The sequence below is a fragment of the Protopterus annectens genome, chromosome 2.part1 (genome assembly GCF_019279795.1).
Source record: "Protopterus annectens isolate FY-2018-M chromosome 2.part1, PAN1.0, whole genome shotgun sequence".
NCBI classification, from domain to species: Eukaryota; Metazoa; Chordata; order Ceratodontiformes; family Protopteridae; genus Protopterus; species Protopterus annectens.
In genome coordinates, this window is record NC_056729.1 from 1,958,794,525 (window position 1) to 1,958,822,003 (window position 27,479).

The following is a 27,479-nucleotide window of genomic DNA, read 5'->3' on the forward strand; positions in this document are numbered from 1 at the left end:
ACTGGAAGAGGAAGTTTGGGGGAATGAGGAGGTAACAGGTGCAATATGTGAAATGGGACAATACGCAGAGTGGAGGTAGTGAAAATATGGTTAAGGGTGAACAAGAAGATGTGGTGCAATATGCAATAATTCTACAAACAGTATTCCATGAACAACCAGACCGAAGCCTCATAAAATTGTTATACTTCATTTTATGCTATACTAACAGTCACTGCATTTCAAAATATCTGCCTTTAAATATAAAATACTGTAGTTTTTGTTGTCTTTATAGGACAGAGAAGTTACTTTTCTCTTACACTGTGACTTCTGTACATCTAAACAAAATTCAAACAGCTATCAATATCCCAAGTTACATTTAACACAGTCAGGCATGTTCAGGAGCATTTAAGAGCAAACAAACATTGTGATTATCCTGAAAGAAGCTGTCAAAATTGGTCATGCAGCTCAAAGTTCTTCAACAAGAAGCTGAAGGAGGACAACAGTCACTGTCTTTGGCAAGAAACTGTTTTCAGCAAAAAGAAAACTGTCTCTTGTTACAGAAGCAATTGACAGTGGATGATATGGAAGCTCCTACATTCTACATACTCCCTAAGATACCTAAGATACACAAGACAATTTTAAATCCACCTGGTCGACCTATTGTGTCAAGCCGACGGTCATTGATTGAGCCACTTACAATGTACTTGGAAGGTAAATTGAAAATATTATTACCCTTTATTAGAGCCCGTATTAAAGATAGTACTGAATTTTTGAAATTGATGGATAATCTACAGGTTCCAATACATGCATATTTATGTACCTTAGATGTACAATCTTTATATACCAGCATTCCCCATAAAATTGGTCTGGCAGCTGTTAATTATTGGGCAGAATATTCTGGTCTATATACTAGAGCCCAGATTGATTTTATATTAAAGACACTGGGCCTAGTATTAGAACATAATTCATTTAGATATAAAAAGATTGGTATCTACAGATAAGAGGTACGGCTATGGGGACTAATTTTGCACCCATTTATGCCGACCTCTTTATGGGTTATGTAGAAGCTAGAATGATATATAATACTGGGAATATCTACAGACCATATATGGATATGCGTCAAAGATTTCTTGACGATTGTTGGTGTGTTTGGATAGGGACAACTGAAAAATGGTATGAATTTAATATATATACACATATATACATATATATATATACATACACATATATATACATACATACACATATATACATATACATACACACACATATATATATATATATATATATATATATATATATATATATATATATATATATATATATATATATATATATATATATATATATATATATATATATATATATATATATATATATATATACACACATATATATATACACATATATATATATATATATATATATACACATATATACACATATATATATATATACACATATATACACATATACATATATATACACATATATACACATATACACATATATATACACATATATACACATACATATATATATATATATATATATATATATATATATATATATACATATATAGCTATATATATATATATATATATATATATTTATACACATACATATATACAAATAAATATACACATATATATGTACACATATATACATATATATATATATATATATATATATATATACACATATATACATATATATATATATATATATATATATATATATATATATATGTATATACACATATATATAACACAACTTTTTCCAGCACTATTTAGAAAATTGTGTGCCCCATACACAAAAGTCCAGCTCACATAGATGAATACAGTTCCAATAGTTGTGCGCTCGATATAGCAATAACACAACCACCAATACCAGTTGTAATCCTTTATTCACAAACAATGTAGGTAGCTCGGATAGCCACAACCACCTCTCCAAAGCACAACAACCCGGTTTCACCCAATAGGCGTCATCAGTGTTCAGAGTACCCGGAATAAATTTTGCAACACATATATTCACTACTACAGAAACGCCCTATTAAAGTAACAGTGCTCTAATTAAAGATATAACCATATATTTATAATATACAGGTATAATAGAAATGAGAGTAAGAATAAATAAAATAAAAATAAAATAAAAATATATAACCCCTAGGACTAACAGACTTTACAAACTTTCATTCAACCCAGGTTTATGCAAATCTCCCAATTTTAGAATCACATTTTGTCCTTCCTATCTAAAATTTTATGTTTTTTTAATATAGTCAAATTTTCACCCATCACCCTATCAATACCTATATAAATAAAATGTGCTTCTTTATGTTCCAGTTGATGTTTATATAGGGCACTACGTACTCTCTTACAATGTATATCACTAACATGTAGTGCTATTCTATTTTTAAAAATTCTAGAAGTTTGCCCTATATAAAAAGCTCCACACCTACATACTACCATATACACTATCCAATTGGTATTGCATGTTATCAGGGCCCTAATATCAAAAACTCTTTCTGTATTCCTAGATGTAAAAGATTTAGTTTTAGATACTAATTTACAATAAGTACAATTACCACAAAATGTACTACCTTTCATTTTATCAGCTGTTAATTTACTATCCATAAAGGAAGACTTTTTATATCTATTAAAAAATTCTCCAATATTTTTCCCTCTACGATAACTAAAGTTACAATAATCCCCTAACATTTGGTCAAAATAAGGATCATTTTTTAATATAGACCAATGTTTCTGTATTGCTTCCTTTACTTTAAAAGTATTAGTACCATACGTAGTAATAAATCTCATCTTGCCAACCCTTACCTCTTCTCTTTCCAAGCCACTATCCAATAATTTAGCCCTATCTTGTATCTTACCATATTTGACTGCATCTGAAACCACTTTTTTATCATACCCTCTATATATAAATCTCTCTTGCATATTTTTTGCCTCCTTATCAAAATCTAACTCAGTACTACATAGGCGTTTTAACCTGACAAATTGTGCTTTAGGTATATTCTTTGTTATGTGTTTAGGATGACAACTGTTTGCCTCTAACAATGCATTTTTATTAAATGGTTTTCTATATATACTAGTCGCCATTGTTCCATCTATCGTTTTGGTAATATTAACATCCAAAAAATCAATATTAAAATATTCAATTTTACTAGTAAATTGTATTCCAAAAATATTATTATTAAGATATTCAGTAAATTCATACCATTTTTCAGTTGTCCCTATCCAAACACACCAACAATCGTCAAGAAACCTTCGCCACATATCCATATATGGTCTGTAGATATTCCCAGTATTATATATCATTCTAGCTTCTACATAACCCATAAAGAGGTCGGCATGAATGGGTGCAAAATTAGTCCCCATAGCCGTACCTCTTATCTGTAGATACCAATCTTTTTATATCTAAATGAATTATGTTCCAGTACTAGGCCCAGTGTCTTTAATATAAAATCAATCTGGGCTCTAGTATATAGGCCAGAATATTCCGCCCAATAATTAACAGCTGCCAGACCAATTTTATGGGGAATGCTGGTATATAAAGATTGTACATCTAAGGTACATAAATATGCATGTATTGGAACCTGTAGATTATCCATCAATTTCAAAAATTCAGTACTATCTTTAATACGGGCTCTAATAAAGGGTAATAATATTTTCAATTTACCTTCCAAGTACATTGAAAGTGGCTCAATCAATGACCCTCGGCTTGACACAATAGGTCGACCAGGTGGATTTAAAATTGTCTTGTGCATCTTAGGTATCTTAGGGAGTATGTAGAATGTAGGAGCTTCCATATCATCCACTGTCAATTGCTTCTGTAACAAGAGACAGTTTTCTTTTTGCTGAAAACAGTTTCTTGCCAAAGACAGTGACTGTTCAACGTGTCTTGCCTCAGACTTCCCACTATGTGACGCCCAGTGTTTCTGTACACTAAACAGGATATTTAAACTCATCATAGAGTTTAAAATCCCTTAATATAGTTTCCTAACCTTTTCTAGAACATTTCTGTCAAACACAGAACTTGGGGCAGGAAAATATGCATTTCAAATATCTAGGTGTATTGTTATTACTACTTACTTTTTTCTTTTCAAATAAACAAACTTAAGGATCACTGATGGACCACTCTAATCCAGGCAGATGTCTCGCCCCTACAATATTTTTCATGTTCTGTAAATAGCTATCTCATCTCCACAACGTTTGTTAATGGTCTGTTCACCTTGCGATCCACGAGTATACTTTTAGATTAAATGCTGAGACAAATGCGGCATGCAAAAACAAGACACTAGGAAGCTGCACTCCCTACAGAAACAAATGTGTTTACATCTGATGAAAAGCTGGGCCCTCTGTTCTACCGCACACAAAGACATGTATACCATTCAGCTGGTATAGGGTGGGACATCATATCTATCGCCACGCTAAAATATTTAAGACTAGGAAATAAAACAGACTCATTCTAGCCACAGCTTGCCTACCTGTGTCCATCCCCATTAATGTGTGTACAGTGGATTCTTTTCAAAACCCCCAAGCTTTCAAGCTTCCACATCCGCACTGTCACCCTGGGCTAACACAAGGAGGAGCAAGAGGCAGTGCTTGTCAGGGAACCAGCAAAGACGCTCACCAATGGCCCCGGTCATATTCCAATTCCAGAAAGGGGAGGGGCTAATCACATCTGCTAGTGTCACATATTTCCAGACAGTGAGTCCGGAGTCAGGAAATGGCTCTGATTATAGCCAAAAAGCACACTGCTACCACAGGCAATAAGGAGGGGAGAGAGAGAGTAAAAATGTTGCGGGAGAAAAGCTTGAGACCTTGGCAGTGGCACAAAACCCGGACTTCATGTGTCCGGTTTTGAATGAAATTTGTAACCGGACAATTTGTCAGAAAACTGGACAGTTAGGTCAAAAAAATGGACAGCTGGCAACCCTAATTGTAGATCAGCTTTACAGTTATTCTTTTTTATTTGGGTGGGAGAGACCAGCAGGACCAACAGACACCTGCTACTGTTTCAAAGTTACTGTAATCAGCCTAGACATGTCCCAAAGAATTAATAGATGTGAGGTCCCTGACATAACGACACAATTTATTTTTTACTTTACTGCTGTACCCTAGACACGTTCATGTCTGTCTCTCAGTTGTAGGGCACAGTGAGTTACTGTTGCATTTTGGCTGCTGCCTGCCTCCTTCGTGCTACGCACATCTCACTTCTAACTTCCTGTATACACAGTACAACTATTTCTGTCCTTACTGATACCATAAAAACACAGGCTCTCGGGCAAACTTGTTTCTTCCTTATTGCCTGACCTGTCAAAAGCTTTCCTTGCATTTTCTCATCCTAAACTCCATATAAACTGTCTCAACTTGGACTATCATAGGTTCATAGGAGGTTACTAGGCTATTGGCTCTAGGGCCTTTATAAGCCTAGCCATATTGTACCCTCGTTCCCTTACTGGCCAAGTTGTGTGGTCTATATTTGCAGCGTGAGTCTGTGATTAGCAGAGACCCATTGATGCAGTATTTTTAGCTTTTGATAGCACTTTAAGAACTTGGTCTTGTGTGATAGCTGGAGGTGAGCCAATTTTAGGTATGTCTTGAGGGACAGGGAGGGAAGAGAAGGGTAAAGTTAGAGCTAAATTTGTCAGCTGGTAGGATACGTATATCTTCAGCCTCAGTATAGGAAAGATAGTTCATAATCATCTCAGCATATTGCTGCATTTTGCTTTTGAGATGACGAACATAACTAAAAAATGCCTTGTGCTTGTTTTTGGCTTGAGTAGCTATTTTAAACTTAAACCTGACTTTGGTGGGTTTTATTAAGCTCCTGGGCTGTTTTGTTTATTTCAGTGCCAAGAGCTCCAGCGTTTTGAGAATTACTCTTCTTACTTTTGGTCAAAATTCTTTCCATTTAATTATAAATCTTATTGATATTAAGGTTCCATCATGTGGGGTTTTTTGGGGGGGTTTGCCCTGCACTTGTTCCTGTGGGGTCCAGCTGCATCTGTGCAGTTGTTTACATGCTGGTATTCAGTGAAGTTAACTGGCTATGGTGGGGATTTGCGGCTTGCCAATGTATCACCTAAGACTAGGTAGTTTGGCTTTAAAAAAAATTCTAAAGTTACCTTGGGTGGAAGGGATCTCTGGTTTAAGTTTTATTTCAAATGAGACTGCTTTATGGTCAGACCTAACAAGTGATGAAGATACTCAAGGGACAGTGCAACATGTTTCCATATTAGTAAGGACAATATCCAAAATGCAATTTCCCCTAATGGGTACTCTGACTAATTGTTCCAGGGCATTTGTATTGACAAAGTCCAAGGATCTCAGTGTTTGTGCTGTAGTGGTGGTGTAGGTTTCCCAGTCTGTGGTTGAGCAGTTTAGATCACCTAAGAGAATGGTATTGGATTTAACACTGAGTGATTCTAGTTTCTGTGGATAGGCCTTGAGGATTTCTTTTGTCATGGAGGGAGTTCTATAGCTAGCTAATGTATGGTACAGGACCATTCTGATGGCTGTTTGGATGTGGAGAAGCCCTAGTGTGTCATGCTGCTTTACCGGCTTTGATGTAAGTCTTTTCTGAATGTAGACTGATACAAACCCACCCTTTTCCTTTTCTGTGTAGTAGTTGGTCTAAATATGGTGAAGGCATTATAGGTGTTTACTAGGCTAATGACCACAAGGGCCTTTTTAAGCCTAGCATGCATCCCAAATCTCTGACAAGTTCTGATACCCTTGATAAGTGTAAGCAGGGGCTTGGGAGATTAAAGATTTGCAAGCTAGGGCCTGGGAGATGAACCATTTACAGGTTCCCCGTGTCCATTAGAGACATAGGTGCCAAACGAGGGATGAATTTCCTGTTCCCCATCCAGTTGTCCAGGTTGCACTTAAATTGGGCTAGAGAGGAATTCTGCTTCGCATGGATAGGGAGCCTGTTCCAGAGACAGGGTAATCTCTGGGATGCATACCTGTCTTTCCAGAAGGTCCTATTTATTTCACAGGCAAGGTTTAAGTCTTTATAAAGGGTAATTCTGCCCCTGCTTGTTTTGCAGATATGCAGGAGGTCCATCAGAGTGGGGTCTGTCAATGCCCTGTATGTCAGGCATAAATCTCCCCTCAAAAACCTGTAGGAGACAGAATACAGGGATAGATCCTTGAGGCAGTCTGCATAGATTATTTTACTTAAGCCCTGTATTCTTGTAGTGAGGAACCTCTGTGGACGTTCCAATTGTTGGAAATGCCTGATTAGGTACATACCAAAGGGAGCATTGTACTCAGTGACAGTTCTGATGAATGTTGAATACAGTGGAACAAGGACTTCCTTGGACTTGGATGCCATACCTTTGTTTGTAAGTTGTGCAACATAGAAGTTTTTCCTCACTACTGTAGACACGTGATGGTCAAAGGCTAGATTACGATGTATGTGTGTCCCTAAGTCCCTGACTTCTGGGTCAACTCTAAGGGATGTTTTATCAATATGATAGTTACCAGGGATTGATGACTTCCCAAAGGATACTGTTATGCATTTCTTGGCATTTAGTTTTATTCCATGGTTCTGACACCAATTGTTTGTCTGTATCAGCCCCTCTTGGAGAACATTTGTGTCAGTGTGGGATTCAATGACAGCTCCTAATTTGCAATCATCTGCAAATTTAGTCAGCCAGAGACCACTGACATTGGCCTTGACTTCAGAGAAGTAAATGCCAAAAAGGAGCAGTTCAAGGACTAATCCTTGAGGGACTCCATTTGTGACTGTCCTCTTTGTAGAGGTGGACTACCCAGTTCTAACTTCCTGTGTCCTGTTTGTGAGCCAGATGGCTATCCACTGGGTGACATATGAGTTTGTACCTGACCTCTTGAGTTTGTCAACAATGCCCAAGTGAGGTATTGTGTCAAATGCCTTGGGTAGGTCAAGGTAGGCAGTGTGAACAATTTTGCCCTCATCCATTGCTTTGGTGACCTCAAAGAATTCCACCAGGTTGAGTTCCCTTGACGAAACCAAATTGGGTTGGGTCCAGTGTCTGGAGTTTTACTTTATCACTATTGAGCATTTCCATGATAATTCTTTCCATGGCTTTACATATAAAATTAGTGAGACTTATCGGTCTGTAGTTTCCAGTGTCTGTATATGACCCACCTTTGTGCAGAGGGATGACTGTTGCTGTTCTCCATTCATGCAGCACAAAGCCTGTTTGGAGGCTATAGTTAAATAGCAGTTCCAGTGGCCCTGACAGGTCATGTTTCATGCTATTTAGAAGATATCCTGGGATATTGTCTGGGCCAATTGATGCGTGTTCTTGGCCTTAGAGAGAGCATTAAGGACCTGCTCCCTACTGATAGCAAGAGGAGTTATACTAGATGATATTTCCTGAGAGAAGGTTGGGAGAGGTAAATTTGGAGCTGAATGTATTGGCCAGTAGGTTTACTCTATCTTCTGGCTCAGTATAGGTGGCTGCATTTACAATGAGGTCTGCACACAATTATGTATTGCCTTTGAGATTGTGGACATAGCTAAAGAATGCCTTGTGGTTGTCCTTGTCCTGGAAGGCCAGATTTACCTCAAATTTGGTTATGATAGACTTTATTTGTCCTCTCAGATGTTTGTTTAGTTTAATGAGACTGGTTTTATCCTGCTGGGTGCTGCACCTCCTACATTTTTGCCTATTGATTTTGTGATTCCACTAGGATGGCTTGTTTTTTGAGTTCATAGGTTAGTACTAGGCTAACTTCCTTTGTGGGCCATTTTAAGCCTAGCCATTTACCCCATCTGAGAATCAAACCCTGGACCTTGTGTTTGTAAGGTAAACACTTTAACCATTATGCCAACCTCCCACCCGGAGTTAGTTCTGTACTTCTTCCTGGTGGGTACGGCTGCCTCTCTGCAGCTATTAACATGCTTGTACAGGGTTTCTGTGGAAAGTTCTGCATAGGCAGCAGTGTTCTCAGGGTTTATTGGGGCTTCACATTTTTCCAGGTTATCACTTAAGCAGGAGGTCAGCCTTAGAGGTGTTCCTGAATATTCCAGGTTTAGCTGTGGATCCAGGTTTTAGTTTTACTTCAGAGAATACCATTTTGTAGTCTGACCTTACCAAGGAAGATATTACAGTAGGGGGTGTGCAGTACTCCCCCATATTAGTGAGGACCAGATCCAGTATGGCTGCACCCCTGGTTATTGTATTGACTATCTGGTTCAGGGAGTTTGTGTTTACAAAATCCAGGAATTTCTCTGCCTGTATGTTTGGTGTCATTACAGAGACATGCATCTGGAGCCTTTCTCCCTGGGCCTCCGCTGAAAATTGGCTTTGTTCCAAGTTGGACTTTCCCGGTTAACAAATGTTAAATAAAATAAATAAAAAATAAAATAGGATTCCCACTTAATAGTGGGGTAATTAAAGTCACCCATGAATATGGTATTGGGTTGGCTGCTTAGTGCTTCTAATAAGTTTAAGTACATGGTATTGGTTTCCTGGGTCATAGGAGGGACCTGTAGCTGGCAAGGAAGTGATATTGGATTTTGCCTGCAGTGATTTCAACATGGAGCAGCTCAAGTGCATTTTCCTGTCTGACCAGCCTTGAGGTATATTTATTTTTGATGTAGATAGAGCCACCTCTACCTTTAGTCCCTGTCTGTTTAGTAGCTGGTCTAAATGTGTAGAAGGCATTGTAACCTTGCACTGTTGGTGTGCTGTCCTTGGCTTTAAACCATGTCTCAGTGACCGCACATACCTCAGCATTCTCTGTGGTGAAGAAAACTTCTAGGGAGTGGAGTTTTTTGTTTAGACTCCTAGCATTGAGCAGTAATGCCTTTAGATTTTCTTGGTTTTGATTTGCTATATCAGAAGTACTTTCAGTTTGACATTGCCTAAAAAGGCACTATGGGGGAAGTCAATGTTTTAGCTAATATTCGAAAGCGTGGAGGGTAGAGGTGCAGACCATCCCTAGCAAAGCATCATAGTCTGTTGACCATTTCCTTCCAAGCTGACAAATGCTGTGCCTCCTTAGAATGACAGCAGAAACTAAGCCAATTATTAAAGTCAATCATCGTTTGTTCGTATTGTGGCATTATTCTTGGAGAAGGTAAAATGCTGCTCAATGCTAGGCTCGTACCAGGCTGAGACACATATTCCAACAGCTCTATGATGTCTCTCTGTCTGGGGAGGTATATCTCAGGTCATTTACTCCCACATGGGCTATGACTGAGTCTTATTGGTACTTGTGGTCCAATGACGTGAGTGCATGCGTAATGTGGTGGATCCTAACCCTTGATAAGCAACTGACCGTGAATTTCTCCTTAGCTTGGTAAGAGGGACATCAGTGTGTCTCTCAATGGAGTCTCCAATGACCAGAATGTTGGATTGTGTTGTGGCTTGCCTTATAGGCTTAGAGGTAGAGGCTCCATGAGATGTGGCTGTATGCGTTGATGTGGGTGTTCTTTTGAAAGAGTGCATTTGGGGCTGCAGAGGGTATTTGTTACGTGTAGTTTGTCTAGGAGGTCTTTGTGTTTTAGGAAGATTACATTTAAGTACCTCAGCATATGTAAGTCCCTATGTCTGCTTTGAATTGTGTGTGATAGGTGCAGTGTGTGTACCACTGACAACCTTATTGACATTAGGAGTATTTTTATGTGAGAGCTTTGCCTCCAGTGACATTGTGTAAATACATCTCTCACATACCATATCAGTTTGTTTGAGAATTAACTGGTTGTCAGTAAACATGAGACAATGTCTATATTGCCTCAGGATGCCCATATTCACCAAGCTGGTAATGGAAACAGTGGGAAAGTTCGTATCCTTGGCAACAGACCCCTTTTTTATTGATTAGATAGCTGGAGTGAGAATATAAAGCAATGTCAGGAGTATTCGGTTTGCAACTCTGGGGGCAGTGCTTGTCAGTGCAAACTAGTTGTCCTGTGTGAACTAGGTATTGGAGAAATTTCAATCATGCTATATATTTTGGCAGATATTCTGAAGTTAGAAACAAATCAAGCGGTACTTATTAAAAACAAACAATTAGGTTGTCAAGAATGATGAAAAGAGGAGAGTCGCATGAATGGCTACTGCCTGGCTACTACTAATGCTGGTCTCACCACAGCTTAATTCTGCTGGGATATAATGCTCTTTTGCTTCTTCTCTCACCAGACGCAAAACATTAGCACCATTCTCATGATGAGAAGTAGGCCACAGCCTATTTGGTGTTCCACTGTATTGATGATGCAAGGTTCTGTAGGCTAGTTGTAGTCTTGTCTTGGTAGATGCCTTTAATAGCAACCAAACCAATCAGGACCATTAAGCACAGACACTCACTGTCCAACCAAAAACAGTCAGGAATCAATACACTCTGCAACTTCTGTCACCACGAGCAGAACATAAGAACAAATTCCAAGCTCTCACCTATGAAGCAGTTATTAGACGTTCTGGTGATTAGCAGTCTCCAAGAAATAATGTCCCTGTACTCCTTCTCTCATCAGGAGAAAAGCGAAGCACTAATCCCTAGATGACTACTGATAGGCAGAATGTGGGCTGTCCAATAACTGGTGGTCTAGCAGTAGGTGTTTAAAGATAAGATGAAAAAATGGGTTAATATTATAAACACTGCAGTGTGCACTCAGCAGTTAGATATGAAAAAGGGGGTAACTAAAGTCTCAGCTGTCTAAGTGGAGAGCCACTAATTTTAAAAGAGCAAGATAGATTGAAAGTGGGTGGGCACTTTTGTTTTCAGGCTCTATGGAATACAGTGGGACGGCCAATACATTTAAATAGTTGAAGGGGAGTGATTTCACAAAATTATAATTTTGTGCTTACTCACAACAGCGAGTGAAAGTGGACAGGGAAGGAGATATGTGGTCAAGGTAACATAAGGGACAGACAACTAGAAAGACAGTTGTGTTTAGGCACACAATAACAGGATGGGAGGTTGTGAAAAATTGTGTGCGACTCACAAGAGACACAGCTGTGGTCTCTTCTTCACAAGTTTTAACATGCAATTCAAAGCAGAATACAAGTAAAACACAGTGTAAAGAAAACAAATCACAGTATACAAAATAGAAGAAGGCAATAAAGAATTGCAAAATACAAGACATCAAAAGCAAACTAGCCTTTCCCTCAAAGCAAGTTGTGTCAGAGTCTTGGTGAGCTTTTCTAGTGGGAACAGCCAAAGTGCTCTCTGCTATTTTAAACCATGCATCTGTCACTATACAGACATCATTGTCTTCCAAGGTGAGAAAGGCTTGTAGGGAGTGGAGTTTCTTGTTCAGGCTCCTAGAATTGATCAGTAACACCTTTATATTTTTCTTTTCTTGTTTCGTTATGTTGGTAGGTTTGTCAGGTAGCACTGTCTAAAAAAAGGCACTGTGGAGGTGGACAATGTCTTTGGCAATAATTGAAAACCTAGAGAGGACAGATGCAGGCCTTCAATGGAAAAGTGGCATGGAGTGTGAATCATATCCTCCCAGACTGATAAATATTGGACCCCCTTTGAATGTCACCAAAAATTATGCCAATTATTGAAGTTAATTATTTTGTGCTCATATCGCAGAATCATCCTTGGAGAAGGTAGAACGTTGCTGCTCATACCTGCCTTGGACTCATAACCAAGAACTCTGTCATGTCTCACCATGTAATTCAGGGAGGTTCATCTCAAGTCATTGACCCTGCCATGAACTATGACAGAGTCATACTGGTACTTGTTGCTCAAGAACTTGAGTGCATATGTGATCGGATGGATCCTGGCACCAGACAAGCAGCTACCCATCACTCTTTTCTTGTTCAGCCTGGTAAGAGGCACATCTGTGTGTCTTACACGTACACACACATACGTGCGCACACATACACACACACACACACACACACATACACACACACACACACACACACACACACACACACACACACACACACACACACACACGCACACACAGAGACACACACACACACACACACACACACACACACACACACACACACACACACACACACACACACACACACACACACACACACACACACACACACACACACACACACACACACACACACTGTGTTATGCTGTTTGAGTAATAGATGATCATCAGACAGGATGAGACCATTCTTACACTGTCTCAAGATAGCCATCTCAGTCAGGCTATCTAGAAAATCTGTGGGCAAGTGCTGGTCCATGTTACCAACAGGAATAACTCTGGGGGCAGAAGTAACTATAACTGCCTGGAGTTTGATTTTAGAATAATGTTTCGGTAGACTTGCTACTGAGTATTAAATTTCAATACAAAACAACTAACTTGAAAACCTTCTTCTGCCACAAACAAGAACCGGTAAACTAATTATGGTAAAAACTCACTCATGTAATAATAAAATCAGTGAATGCAGTATCAGTACACTCAATATTAAACAGTTTTATCATGGTCTTGTGGCCTGGGGAATAGTTTAAAGGGCGAGACCTTGATAAATGACACTTGTGTGCTTATTATCAACAGCCAATGAACAGGAAGGGGCAGGGAATTATGTTGTCAAATTATCATAAGGGGCGGGCAATGACAGATGCAATATGTTTAAGAACATAACTACAACAGGGTGAGTAAGAGAGTGAAAAACAATTACACCCTTAGCTGTGAGCTAACTGGCCTGTTCACATTCCTGTCTAATAGACTACGATCTAATGAACATCTTCTCAGCATATATATAAACCCCACAAATCCTCCATCTAAACTCTATACTCATACTCAGTCACTAAAACAATGGAATTCTACCCCTCTGCAAATTAGATCTACCTCTAACCTGTCCATCTTCAAACTAAAAGATTACCTACATAAAACCCATCTTTGCTCCTGCACTACCCCAGGCTGAACTTGTCCCTCCTTCCTTCTACTACCAGCATACTTTGACTGTGTTCAGAGACAATGAATTAAGAAAATCTATTTCTTAGAGAACGATGAAATATGTTTTTGCCTAGACTATATTATCTAGTCATCTCTGTTCCAAAGAATGTACTGCGTGTGTTTTATGTCATCTTTATGAACTGCAACTTGTGAATACATTATCTGTTGACACTGTACTTTTTCAGCTTGTTATAGCATCCAGATATTTGCAGTATGTGTAGGTTCACACTGTATGAACTGAAGCTGAATTTTTATTTAGTTAATATGTCATTTGTCTGTAAAATGCTTTGCAGTAACGTTGTTCAACTGTGACCATATTATGTCAATGTGGAGCTTTTCCCCCCAGGCCTTTTATTCCAGTTGAAGTTTTCCCAATTAACAAATCTCAAATAAAATAAATAAAAAAATGTTTTTTTTTTCTTTCTTTGTAATGACTCGGAGCTTTTCTCCTCGGGCCTCTACTGAAAATGGACATATATCCAGTTAGACTAGCCTGGTCAACAAATGTTAAATAAATAAATAAATGACCAACAACAGGAGCTCTTGTAAGGCTTAAAGGGGTGAGGAGCTTTCTCTAGGATTATGCCTTGTTGTAGAAGATAAAATAGCACATTTGACTCCAAAGGAATTAACAGATTCATTGCCTTTGACACCATTACCACTTTCAGAAAACTCACTCCCATAGGGCTTAAAGGGTGGGAGGTTTTTAACAGGTTTAGTATTCCTAGGCATTCCAAAAAGATCATGGAACCTAAAGAGAACATAGCAAGATTAATAGTCAGAACAGTAGTAGAATGAAATGAAAGTATCCCACCCAAACAATTAAAGTTAGGGATTCCTATCAAATATGATTTAGGAGACTCACTGCATGAAAAAGAAGTCAGGAGGCTGAAGGGAAGAACCAACAATATAAACAATTAGGAGACCTGAGGAAAATTACTAGTCATTGGGGCTGCCATCCTAATTAAAGAGTAAAGAGATTCACAGCAGCGTTCCCCCATTATAGTTGAGGCTCACATGTGCATATTAGTTTTGATGGAGCGAATGTCCTCCCAGCAGGATTGGTTACCAGGATTAGGAAGCTAAAATCATGAAGCTCACTTCTTGAGAGTCGCATTTAAAATACACCAAATTTCCATGGTTGATGTAAAAACCTTGTTCCTGTGCATCTCAAATAAATGTACTCTAAAATGGTGACTTTGTACTGTTAATGAGGAGTTTTATTGAAAAATTAACCTACAAATACGATATGTTACTGTTCAGGTTATAGTCATATGTTTTTATAACACATCAGTAAACTAATCAAAATAAGAAAGAAAATGAGTCCTGAATATTAATAACATTGTCAATGTATATTTGTTGATCTGAATCATCTGCTTGAATAGTAACTGTAAACGTGAACATCCAGCATCATTCTTTCTTAATGGTTTAATTGGTTTATATAAAATTATAGTAACATTCTGGTTGTTATATTCTGTAAGCAAAGCAACTTTATCAGTCCTACCTAATGAATGAAAGCACTCAAGTGTTTTAATTGTTCTGTATGATTGAATCCATTATTTATATGCCTCCTTGGTCCTGGTGTTCATAGATTGCCACAGTTTTGGTTACTTTGGCCCTTGTGTTTATCTGTGATAGGTCTCTTTTTCTCTCACGCTTTATTTTGTGTTCACATTTCTAATTGTTTATTAACCATATCCAGTGCTTATTGTTTTAGGATCTATTAAATGGTGTACTTTACTTGGGTCTCACCTGTAACATGGCCTCTGGCACAAGGAAACTAACTGAATAACAAATGTAATAAATGAACAAGGTTTGCGTAAAAAATGTAAACCGGAGCACAGCTTAAGAGCAACCTGATTACAGTTTGCAAACTGAGAAGAACAAAAACAGTTAATGATAATGTAACTTGCACAGGAAAATGGAAGTGAGGAACATGATCTAATTCATTATACATATTGTGAGTGTCAGGAAGCCTTTGACTCTCTCTTTCAGCAGGGCATCAGGAGAGAATGCAGGTACCTGTTGTTACCGTACCTTCACTTAGGAAAGTGCAGGTGCTGTGTTACATTTACGCAACTGCTAGATTCCCAGATGTTGTAGCCACAGAGATATGACCTCAGAAGTGCAGGTATCAGAAAACTTAGTAAGATATGTTATTTCTGAGGCTTTTGTATGTTAGTAAGGTTGAACAGTATGAGACTTCAAATGGCTGCTAAGATGTCCTGTGCTCTAGAAAATGCAAATATGGTGCCAGTCAGACCTGCTTTTCAGCCGTTTTTTGCATTTGTGTTACCACTACAGCCTTTAGCCAAGAATGAAGTGTTCTAGTAAGCAGAATTATTTGTTAAGAGGGAGTTGCATGATTTTGTGTTTAAGTGTTAAAAGTAAAAGTAGGTTTAGGCCTTTTGCATTTAAGCTGGAAAGTTGTACTATAAGTTCCTCGTGATGCTGAGATAATAGCAATTCCCCAGGTGAGATGCTGTGTGGTGGTCCCATGTAGCTGTTGTGCAGAAGTAACCAACAGTGGCTATGAATGTCAGTGCACAAGCTTATAAGTAATTGTTTTTTTTCTTGCGCTTCTGAGTATTTCCTGCATTTACTTGATTTTTCTGAATTTTTGTTTTTTTTACAGCAATTTAAGACAGAAGTGTATCAACAGCAGATAGAAATGGAACGCCTAAATCATCAAGCAGAGCTTCTGCTGAAGAAAGCAGCTGTGGATTTTGACAAACATACAGTTCAGGACCCAGTCACAGAGCTAAAACTTCTGTGGAATAACCTGGATGAAAAAATTGTCCACAGAAAGGTAAACAGACAAACTGCATAGTTAAAAAAGTTTATTTTAATCTTTTTTCTTCTAGAGGCGATAGTATTTTTAATTAGCATTTAAACTTATCTCCCCGTGTCTGCTGCTTTAAGTGGTCTGTACCACATAGCTAGTACTGTCTTACTTATTTGATCAATGACTATAAATTGTGAATTACTCTCAGATTCTAAGCCAGCAGTGTGGCACAGTTATTGATGTAACTGCCTGTACTTGAATAACATTATGCCATTTTGGTAATTGCTTATCCCAGTTGTTACTTGCAGTAAGAAGATTACTTTAACATGACCATAGCTCCCAGATCACTTTTCTTGCAACCAGCTATGGTGACCTCATTGCAAGAAAGTAAGGCATACACCTAGTGTATGCTTAATAATTCAGGTTCATATAGTGACATGAGTGCTGAAGGAACAGTGTGCAGGGGGCAGGAACAGAGTGCAGTGACTGTCTGGGACTAGGTCATGAAATTGTTACCCAGGAGGACAGTCAGGAACTGGGTTTAATCTGCTAATTAAGGTGGAAGTGGAGATCCTTTATACAGGCAGAAATCCATGTGGAAGCATAGGCTGAGCAATTACACATTAGCAGTGATAGGTGATGTAGCAAGACTGGACAGGGATCCTTAAACATTTTGTAGCAATGGTGATAGCCAAGGCCCTTGCAATCCAGACTTCATCCTTATGATAATGAATGGGTAAGAAATGGGCAGTCAGTGCAGCCCTGATCACCAGGGAGAGAGAAAAGGGAATCACAAAGTGACTCGGCTTCCTCATAAAGAAAATAGGCATTTATGGTTAGAAAGTCATACAAAGGGTTTAAAACAAATAAACGTTAATGATTAGATGTGGATATATGTGGTATTAAAATTTGTGAGCACTCCAACAAAAGTAAGCAGTGGTTATGTGGATTTCCCAGCAGAGTCAGGCATGTCTAAAGGTCAGTTCCCTGTGCTTTCTCCTGTCAACCTTGTGAACTTGGGCATCCTGTTGCAATGTAGCAACTGCCTAATGTACACAGACAACCCTCTCCTCTTACCTTCCAACACTATGACTTGTGAGAAATGCACATATATAGCCAAACTGGAAGCCAAGCACTCTCCAGCCAAGACCAGATTAGCCAGTCAAGAGGAGAAGGTTAACACCTGCAGCACACCACATTCAAAATATAGCCCTCCAGAACTTACACATCCACAACCCTCACATAGTAACACAAAGCACACACCTACTTTTGCAGAGGCTCTCAATAAAAATCTGCCCAAACAACAGAGACCTCGGAGGCAGAAACACAAACAACCACCACATCCCAGCACAGACCATGTGACACATAGCTCACATAAACAATGTGCCACTCAACCAAAGCCCATAAGGCAAAACAACTTACCCAATAGACTAGTCATAGGTGACTCAATGGTAAGGCACAGTGATGTCCCACTCACTAGGTTGAATAAGGAGAAAGTTACGGTCAGCTGCCTGTCGGGTGCCAGGATCTGCCACGTAATGCATGCTCTTAGGTCACTCCACAACAGGTACAAATATGTCTCTCTCATTGCCCATGTCGTTGTGTATGACCTGAGATGTACCTCCCTGGACTACATGAAAAGAGCCATAGAGGAGCTCTTGAATCTTGTAGCCCAGGCAGGTATGACCCTAGCTCTGAGTAGCATCCTGCTGTCACCCAGAATGCTCCTACTACTATTGGAACTGTCTGGTTATCTTTCTTCCACACTGCCCTCATTTCTACCTGCAAATCTTGATATTTTATGACTTTGTGTCTCTCTGTACGCAAGACACTGTAGTCACTGGGTGTAGCAATTTCAATGATCAATGCTACTTTTGTCTTCTTTTCATGGACTACTACACCTGGTTTTCTCACATCTATCTTTTGAACTGTTAGTAAAGGATGATCCCATATGATGTAGACTTCATCATTTTCTGTGATGCCTTGTTGCTCATGTTTTCAGTGTTTTTCATCTACTTCAGTATTATAATGTTTGAACAATCCCCAGTGCAACAGTCTTGCCACATTATTACGCCTTCCAGTATACAGTCCTTCTGCCATTAGTATGTCACAACCAGCAGCAAGGTGTGCAACTGTTTCCAGTTCTGTTTTACAAAACCTACATTTGTTTCTTCCACATGTTCAACAGACTTTGTAAACCAACTTGTACGTAGTCCACTGTCTTGGGCCTCCAGTATTAACCTTTCATCTTTTGGTTTGAATTTGCCTGTGCTTAACTATTCTTGTGTTCAATCCTGATCAACATGAGGCTGTTCCAGGAGGATTCAACACTTGCAATATATTTATGCATTTTCCACATTTCTTGCCTTCTCATCTGATCCTTCACCTTATATTCTTTTTTTTTGTTCTTTGGCATAGTCAGTTGCTGCCTGATTTTTATCTGCTTCTGGTTTGATTTCCATTCCCACTTGACACCAATATGCTTCTGCTAGACTAAGAAGGGAACTCAAAGCAACTGCAGAACGTGGTAAAGTAATAACACATTGAAAATGCAACAAAAATATGAACATGTGTAATCACAACATCAAGTCTTTAATAATAAAGCTTTCGGATAAAATCCTTCATCAGTATAATGAATCAACTTAAGAACTCATTTAAATAGAAAAGTAAAATAATCACATGACATCACGTAGCAAATAAATTTGTTTAAAAAACAATTATCTCAAAACATATTTGCCTATACTTTAAAATAGGTTTTAAAGAGACCATCTTATTTATTCCGGGGGCATGGTCAGCATTTAAATGTAAATTCCAGTCATACTCCCTGACCTCCAATTTATTATTTAAATCTCCACCTCTTAGGTCTCTAAAAACCACATCCAAAACTCTAAAATAAAAAAAAATGAGTGTCACCATTTTCACTTTTATGTTGAAGACTGCAGTCGAGGAAGAGAGAAGGGAGTTACCATCAGCGTCCGCAAACTCGCAGTAGCAGCAAATGGTAGACTTTACTAGTTCTGGCTTAGTTGTGAACTTGAGCTCATATTCCCTTATAGACTCTGAAATTAACCTTCTGAATAAAGGTAGAAAAATGTATTCCTGCAAAAACTGATTCTTTGACTAATGTTTTAACTGATTTAAAAACATTTTGTCGAAACTTGAATTTGAAGTTATGTTTTGGTGCTTCTTTGAACATTATCACATCATTAAATAAAAGATCTAGTACTTTTATTCCAGTTAGCCATCCTGTGATTACAGCATTTCATGATGTTTATGAGGGCCAATTTCGCAAGTTATATGAATGTGGTCCTCCTAGTAAGTTTTATAATTTAACTCTAAGTGAATATCAGGCTTTATTGGGACTGCAAAATAACTTTGATATTGTTATAAAAAAAGCCGATATGGCTGGTGCTGTAGTCCTTATGGACTGACATGATTATGTGAACCAAGTAAATGCATTGCTTAAAAATATTAATGCTTTTAAACTTCGTACCATTAATCATGTATGGAAAAGTATACAAGATGTAAACCTATTAATTTACGACTTGCAGATCAATGGCGATATTAGTTTGGATTTGTTTTATTATTTTAGTGTGCCTTGTCCTGTTATACCTAGGCTATACGGCCTTCCGAAAATACATAAATCCTTACAAAACCCGCCAATGAGACCGATTGTCTTTGGACGGGGTTGGATCACAGAATCTATATCATTATATTTACAGAACTTTTTGAGTGACTATTTGAAGAATGTTGAGTTATATCAAGGATACTGGTGATTTTTTAACTCAGTTGCATGAATGGTATTCACTTAATGATGTTAATAATTGTTTTCTTGTAACACTTGATATTGTTTCACTCTTTACTGTGATCCCACAGGAATAGGGTATATCTGCTGTTAGAGACTTGTTAGTAGAAGCAGGTGGCCATAATGGGCGACAAATTGAGACTATTTGTGAGTTGTTACAGATAGTTTTAGATAATAATTTATTTTTATTTAAGGATAATTACTGTCATCAGTTAACAGGTGTAGCTATGGGTACACTGAGGGGTAATACATATGCAACCCTTACCTTGAAAAAATGTGAAGATGATATATTTTTAATAATTCTTTATATGGTTCTAATATATTCTTTTTTTGAAGGTTTATGGATAACATTTTCCTTATATGGAATGGTAATGAGCAGCAATTAATACAATTTATTGATTATATTAACACTACCTCTAGTTTTTTAAAGTTCAGGTTTGCTTATTTGAGCTCTAGGATACATTTCTTAGATGTTAAGCTTTTTGTTAATGAATGGGGAATGAATTCAACTGGGTATAAGAAACCATTACATAAGAATAATTACCTTAACAGGTAGAATATGCATGCACAATTTATATTTAAAAGCATTGTGAAAGCACAATTTACTAGAGTTTGTAGACTTAATACTGATAATACTCTTTTATCTGTTCAGTTGCGAGAAATGATGAAAGAGTTTATTGAAAAAGGGTTATGATGAATGCACATTGGAAAATGTTTATCAGGATATATTAGTTGAAAGAAATGATAGATGCAAACCTTATCTTAATACTACACCCTCCCAAGTTACTGTTAGGTATAGGGCTAATAATTTATTTTATGTTACAACATTTAATAGGGTTAGTAGAAGAATAGAGGCTATAATAAGGGATAATTGGTGTATTTTATTGACTCTTCCTGAGTTAACTCAGTACATTAATTGTTTCCCTAGTTTCTCTTATAAGAACTGCCCGAATTTAAAGAGGTGGCTTTGTTATAAGGATTTTCATCAGCAAATAAGTACAATATCAAGTAAAATTGGGACTGTTTCTTGTTATAATTGATTGAGTTGTGCTTATATAACTAGGGATGAATGTTTTATACATCCTAGTACTAATAAGATGTATCGTGTTAGATATTATGCCACTTGTAATACTGATAATATTATTTATTTGGCTACTTGCAGGACTTGTCCTGCATTTTAATTGGGGAAACCCACTCACCGATTAAGGGACAGAATGGTGGAGCATAGATCAATGATACATAGAGAGATTTGTACAAATACTTTAGCTCAACATATAAGTAAAAATGGTGACTTTCTTTTATTATCCTTTTGTTCTATTGCCATAATTGAATTTTCTTCTGAATGACTATAGACTCTGTTGATATAATTTCCAGTGTATAGTTTATAAGTCGTCAGAAGGCAAGTTATTGGTCTATAATTTTTAGGGTAGCTTGCAGTTTCATGTTTAAGTAGGAGCATTGTTTTTTTTTTTTTTTTGTTAGCTAGGCTGGTGTCTATTCAGGTGCACGTATAAGTAGTTGTTATTCATGGCTAAATCTTCATGCAAAGATGTTAATACTTTTAGCCAGAAGTTAGGTACTGCATCTGGGCTTGGGGTTTTCCAATTAGAGGCTTTTCTTAACTTTGTTTCAATCTCTCTGCCCATTACTTCATCCCATTTCACATCCTGTACAGTTGAACTTCTTAGTCTTTCTTTTACTTCTTCTTTCCATTTAGCATTGTTATGTTCCATAAATACTTCTCCATAGTGTATCTGTTTCTGCTTTTTTTGGTGGTCTTTCAATTCCTTTTACATTGTTTCCAAAATTCTCTATAAAACATGTTTAGGTCATCAATAAATTGCTTGTTTTGTACTTTTCTTTTATATTTATCTATGTATCTTCTAAGTTTTCTGCCTGTGCTGATATTTTTAGTTTATTATTTGTGACAGTATGTGATAAATCCTGATATGTTATAATACTGCACATTATTTTTATCACATCTATCTTTCTGAGTATTTTTGATGATCTGTTCCCTCTTCTATACTCTAACAGTGACACTTCTTGTCTTAATTGCTTTATATTTTTCTCTGTTTGATTCTTCCATGATGGCATTCGATTTCCTCACCGTCCTTTCCCTTTCTACCCTATGTTCTTGTGGTAGGACTTTTATCTGTTATTAATTTGACTACACAGTAATGTATCCTATTTACTTGTATTATATCGCATGAATCTTTATGGGCAGTTTTTTGGGGTTTTATTGACCTGCTGCAGTCTATTTCCTTCATTGATCTTAATATGTCTAACCATCTCTATTAAATCGAGTAACTCTTCTCTTAGAGCATTTTCTTCTAAACTGAGGACATATTCTTTGTTCGCCATTTTCTGCGGGCATTTTATAGAAAGTTCCAGGGCTTCTTTCTGTGCTGTGTTCTCTTCAGTTTGACCCACTGTCATCCATTGCTCTTTCATATGGGAACTCACTGGCCTATCACTCCATGGCATTGACTGTGTCATAGTTGCCACAGTTTCCTCTTCTTTCCCTTGCTGTATAGCTCCAACTGAAACTTTATACTGGTTTCCCATGGGAGGCTCCAAAGTATCTTCATATGTCAACTGAGTAGATAAAAATAAAATAGAAGAGCTACTCCAGAATCCACTATGGCAGTGGCATTAGATCTAATTTTGCCACCTTAATTCTCTTAATTCTAAAAAATCATTGAGTGGACCACCTCTGTCCCCCAATGTTACTTGCTCTAAAATCGTAAACTTAAAACTATGTCCCTCATTTTTATGAACATGTACTAATCTAATACCACTGAGTACCCAGGCTTACATAGTACTATTTATATAAGTTTCATCCTTAGGCTAAAAGCTGAAGGTTTTATGAATTTCAAGATTTTAAAAAATGTATGTCAAGTGACCTTGCTTTGTTATGTATATGTATATGTATATTTATTATGTAAGTCTATATTCATGTACATATAGTGTATGTTATGTTCTATGAAAGTTGTTTGCATTTCCAAGGGGCATGTACCTTTTACTTACTTGATTATTGGTGTAAAGATTTTTCTAATTAAGTTAATTAGGTGGAGGGGTATAAGTAGGTTCAGTGGTTTGATGTACTTTTATTCTGAAGAAGTTTTCAATGAAAAATGAAAACATTTAATAAATTTACCATAGTGGATTCTGGTGTAGCTCTTCTATTCTATTTTATTTTTATTTGTTTGGAGTTCTTGTGTTTGGAGTATTTCAACTGATTAGATGCTTCCTGCTCCACTGGTTTCTCCTTAATTTGCATGTCCATTGCTCTATCCTGTTGTGTTGTTATCTGAGTTAAATTTTCTACACTAAGTCCTTCACTTTGCAGGTATCCTATAACCTCAATTTCTATTTCTTTAACTTCTCCATTACTAATCCTCTTTTCTACTTTTCCTCTGTTTTCTTATTTTTTTGTATATAAAACTTTCCATATCCAGATGTGCTTGCCTGTATTTCTCTTCAAATATCTTTGGTGCTGCTCTTTTTGCATTGATTTGTTTATATTTCTCCTTTGCATACATATTGCACCATATTAAATCTCTTTCTTCTTTCCAGTGTCCACATTTCCTCTTCAGATGTCTCCTGCTCCTCTTGTTTCTCCTTACTTTGGGGACTAGTTGTTCCATCATGCTGTGATATGACCTGTGTAAGACTTTCTACACTGAATCCTTCGCTTCACAAATATTCCATAACTTCAGCTTCTGTTTTTTTAACTTCTACTTGGCTAATATTCTGTTCTACATCCCCTCTTTGTGATCTTATTTTTTCTTATTGTGAGATTTCCCATTTTTGTATGCCTTTGCCTATATTTCTCTTTGAATATCTTTTGGGCTGTCTTTTTTTTTTTGTGTTGATTAATTTAGCCTTCTCCTTTGCATAAATGTTGCACCATATCAGATCTCTCCTTTTTCCCTTATTCAAATTTCTTTTTTATACCCTTCAAACATCTCTAAATTTTGTTCTTTAAATTTTCGCACTTCCTGAGTTGCTTCTTTTTTTTCCAAATGGCACAAGGTTTCTTGGTCTGTATAGTGTTTTTCACAAATCTGTTGTATTAATGAACACAAATTTGTATTTGAAGCTTCTGACAGTTTTTCTTGTGGAAGTATTTTTCTTTCCTGTAATTTCTTTTTTAATCCTTTCATGTATCTTTTTTTTCTGGAAATTCTGGACTTCTTGCTTAGTAGTAGCAATACATCATTTATTTCTTATCCACAATAGTCCGCTGTATCATCTGTATAGCTCTTTTTTGGCCTATCAGTTTTTGTGATATTTTGTGGACTGCTACTTCCTTCTACAGTGGGTAGGGGGCATCCTCCCCCTGGGCCTGGCCTGATCCCATTGTAGGAATATCTCCATGTCTTGAGGATTCCAATAGTTATCATAATAGGGGAGTTTAGTATGATTGGTTAAAAATAATTTATGTGTTGATATATTTAATAGCAGTTTGTTTAAGTCCATTACGTGAGATAAGAGCTGACTTATTACATATATTATGGAGCTGTATATGTTTCTACAAATTATAGTGTTCCCTTAAAGTCAGACTAGAAAAAATGGGTTATGAGAAATCAACCTTATCTTGAGAATTTGCATTATTACATATTCCCCTGCCTGGTTTAACACAACAAGGCATCCGTATTTTAATTACATTATTTTCACTGATTAAACTTTTCATTACCCAAAACTGGCTTGATAGATCCAAAGTGTCTTGCCTACTATTAAACAGTAGCACTGCTTTGTTTCAGCTCATGATTCAACCTTTTGCAATGTCACAATATTAGCATGAGAGTGGTCTTAATGGAACAAATTTGGGGCTGGCAGAAAGACATTAATTCATTTTTGCTTCTATACTTATTCATAATTGACCAACGCTACCTTGCAGCAAAAGGCATCTCTTAGATGAGGTAACACAGATCATTTATGAATAACACATTTACGACAGCTCCATATATGTCCATAAAACATGCCCCTACTCTTATCTTAAAAGTAAATCTGAGATGCAGGTAATTTTAAGTAGTGTGCTTACAGTAAAGGTGTGCAGAAAAATACTTTCACCATCGACTTTTCACATTAAGGTCGATAGTAATGATCACCAAGTGTTTGTTAGTAACATTTGTTTATTCTAACCTTGCAGCACAAACTGGAAGGTGCGCTGTTGGCCCTGGGACAGTTCCAGCATGCCTTAGATGAACTCATGGCATGGATGACACATACCGAAGAGCTGCTGAATGAACAGAAGTCTGTTGCAGGTGATCCCAAGGCTATCGAAATTGAACTTGCAAAACATCATGTGAGTTGTAGGATACTTATATTTCATTTTCTTTATTTTAACATACCTGTGTCCGCTGGTATTTTTCTGTGTAACAGAGGCAATATGACAGAATTATACTGCAGCAGAAACTGCTAAATCCACTGTATTAGCTCTAAGTATAACATAATTGAAAATTGGAAAAAAGGTTTAGTATTTATACTTGTAAGTGACTGGATCAGTTATGTTGGCTTTTTTATCTTTGTTTGGATATTTATATATTGTTTTATGTTTGGATTACTAGGTTATTTAACTGGGTAAGGCCCATTTGTAGTGGTGATCTGGGGAATAATTACCATAAATACCACAGATAATATAAACATGTACATAAAAGAAACATGTTTTGTAATCCTAGTAAACATAACTGGAGGATTTCTATATCAAACTATGATACTAACACTCAGTGCAAAAATACGCATTTATAAATTAAAGAAAATAGTTTAGTTAAGCATTCAGATTTCACTTGCTGTAATGTTTCCACTTGCTGTAATACCTTTGCTTCATATAATAGTTTTGCTTTACTGTAGTCCTGTTAGTATTTGTAATTTTCTTTGCCCTAGATGTCCTGGATCATGGCAGGTAAATACCCTCAGACCAATTCACTTCCCCAGTTACTGAATGAAAAGTCAATATGTACATGCATAATCAGGGGAAAGTCGTATTACAGCTTTGGGTACTGCTTTCAGATTTGATACATTTATTTCTACGCTGCCTAAACTACCCATAGGCATCCACTGCATAATTTGCCTACCGTCCACATCCATGTTTCTACTAGAAAGCGTCCTGGTTATGTGGAAGATGAAAACTCGTTTTTCCGGATTTGGTTTTAACCTACACAACAGTAACTTCTTTTATCATCAGGGCAGTCCCTTGAACAACTTTTAATGTGTCTTTGTCAAGGAAATCTCAATCAGAATGAGCTGATAATTTAGGAAAATAAAGACATTTCTCTTCACCCGGTAGAGGTAACTCACCGGAGTCTTCTTTTTTTAGAAGTACTGTGCTGGTGTTACTAACAGCACACCCATACAACTGGCATAGTGTCCTTAAAAAAAGAAGTGATTCTGACCCTCAGCATTTCTATTTTGCCATTATCAGCAATTCCTTGTGTAAAGCTTAAAGTATAGTTTACAAAATGTTGACTCTTTATTACTGACCTTTTCATTCCCTGTGAGTTCGACTTCCAAATAACCATTTCTTTTGTCAAAAAAAATCACTCTGTAACAAAAGTATGGCCAGTGGTTGTACATGTATCTAGATCACTGGCCTATGACCAGTGGTTGTGTATGGATCTAGATCACTGACCTATGACCAGTGGTTGTGTATGGATCTAGATCACCGGCCTATGTTTAGTGGTTGTGTATGGATCTAGATCACTGGCCTATGACCAGTGGTTGTGTATGGATCTAGATCACTGGCCTATGACCAGTGGTTGTGTATGGATCTAGATCACTGACCTATGACCAGTGGTTGTGTATGGATCTAGATCACCGGCCTATGTTTAATGGTTGTGTATGGATCTAGATCACTGGCCTATGACCAGTGGTTGTGTATGGATCTAGATCACTGGCCTATGACCAGTGGTTGTGTATAGATGTAGATCTCTGGCCAGTGACCAGTGGTTGTGTATGGATCTAGATCACTGGCCTATGACCAGTGTTTGTGTATGGATCTAGATCACTGGCCTATAACCA

General features: G+C 37.3%; 1 protein-coding gene across 3 annotated transcripts in view; it reads left to right on the forward strand.

The window, feature by feature from the left end:
* DST (dystonin) overlaps positions 1–27,479 on the forward strand; it is a 4,096,730-nt gene that overhangs the window by 3,658,292 nt on the left and 410,959 nt on the right. For all 3 annotated transcript variants that reach the window (XM_044063350.1, XM_044063347.1, XM_044063348.1), the window contains 2 exons: positions 16,502–16,675; positions 25,612–25,767. In XM_044063350.1, coding sequence (XP_043919285.1) covers positions 16,502–16,675; positions 25,612–25,767 — 330 coding nt within the window. The remainder of the gene's footprint in view (positions 1–16,501; positions 16,676–25,611; positions 25,768–27,479) is intronic.